Source organism: Sinocyclocheilus grahami, unplaced genomic scaffold (assembly GCF_001515645.1).
Source record: "Sinocyclocheilus grahami isolate Dianchi unplaced genomic scaffold, SAMN03320097.WGS_v1.1 scaffold611.1, whole genome shotgun sequence".
Lineage (NCBI taxonomy): Eukaryota > Metazoa > Chordata > Actinopteri > Cypriniformes > Cyprinidae > Sinocyclocheilus > Sinocyclocheilus grahami.
In genome coordinates, this window is record NW_015505790.1 from 571,451 (window position 1) to 572,701 (window position 1,251).

General features: G+C 36.7%; 1 protein-coding gene across 2 annotated transcripts in view; it reads left to right on the forward strand.

Annotated features, from left to right (window-relative positions):
* The window catches only part of adamts3 (ADAM metallopeptidase with thrombospondin type 1 motif, 3), a 108,358-nt gene that overhangs the window by 53,662 nt on the left and 53,445 nt on the right, over positions 1 to 1,251 (forward strand). The window contains exon 7 of one of the 2 annotated variants that reach the window (XM_016241095.1): positions 963 to 1,119. The exons of the other annotated variant lie outside the window; for it this stretch is intronic. Within the exon in view, the coding sequence (XP_016096581.1) occupies positions 963 to 1,119 (157 nt within the window). The remainder of the gene's footprint in view (positions 1 to 962; positions 1,120 to 1,251) is intronic. 2 annotated transcript variants of the gene reach the window in all.

The window sequence follows — 1,251 nt, forward strand, 5'->3', positions numbered from 1 at the left end:
ATTTTTTGTATTTGTTTTCATTTTCATTTTTTATTTCAGTTTTAGTTATGTTAGTACATCAAGTTAAACTAAATTGAAATGAGAAATAATGCTTTGACAACTAGCTGAAATATACTTTTTCTTTTTCCCCCCTTAGGTTTAGTTAACAATAATAATAATAACCCTCTAATGTTGCATTTTTAGGTAAACATCCATAATTGGCAGCATGAATTAAGTGCCATCACTTGACTGCTCCGGCTAAAGTTGTCTACTAATACGCCAGTTGTTTTTAAAACATCCGTAGTGACCTAAAAAATAATTACAAATGGAAAAAGAGAAGTTTAGTTGCCCAAGAGTCTTAAATGGGTTATATGTGACAGGTTTTTTCCCCCACTAAACCTAATGTGACTTAAAGCCCTCCCCCATTTCAGCACAGGTCACTTATCACCACAGTTTTGAAAAATGTGAAATAATTAGCTTTGAGGAAGAGCACAACAACTGTCTGCAGTCTAGCCTCTTATTTTAGTCCAATTATGAGAGTATCAAAACCTCTCTCTAATGTACACTTCCATGCAATAACACATAAATATTTTGTTAGCTCATAATACAGTTCACAAATACACAGAGGTAATTTCATGTCTAGACTGTAATACACAAATAATTGAGTACAACATGGTTTGCAACATGGTTTGTCCTCTGCACTGGAAATACATATTAATGTGATTAATAATTGAAATGTAGTAGAAAAAAGAAGCAACGCACAAAATGGATTTTAGTATATGTCACTGTAATTCACAAATAGAAAGGTTTGAATTTAAGCTTCAATGATCTCAACTACTTCCTTGACTATTTGTAAACAGGAGTTTATCTAGAATACGTTAAATAAACAGACCCACAGTGATCGATGTGAGTCAGTTTAAGGTGTTTTATAGATTAATGAATGCTGCAAGTGTCCACTAATGAGTCTCTAATCTTTTTCTCAGTCCATCAGTCTCATTGAGGGTGGCAACCCTTCGCGAAGCCTGGAAAATGTGTGCCGCTGGGCAGTCATCCAACAGAAAGAGGATCCAGAGCACTCCGAGCATCACGACCACGCCATCTTCTTGACCCGGCAAGGCTTCGGCCCCACCGGCATGCAAGGTTTGACCTTTGGTCTTTGACATGCCTGTGACTTCCAAACATTTTCAACCCTGTCATGTCCTATAGCGTTTTCCACACCCAAACCCAGATGTCTTAAATATGTTCATACTGTGAAAAAGGTCAGTCTTTCTC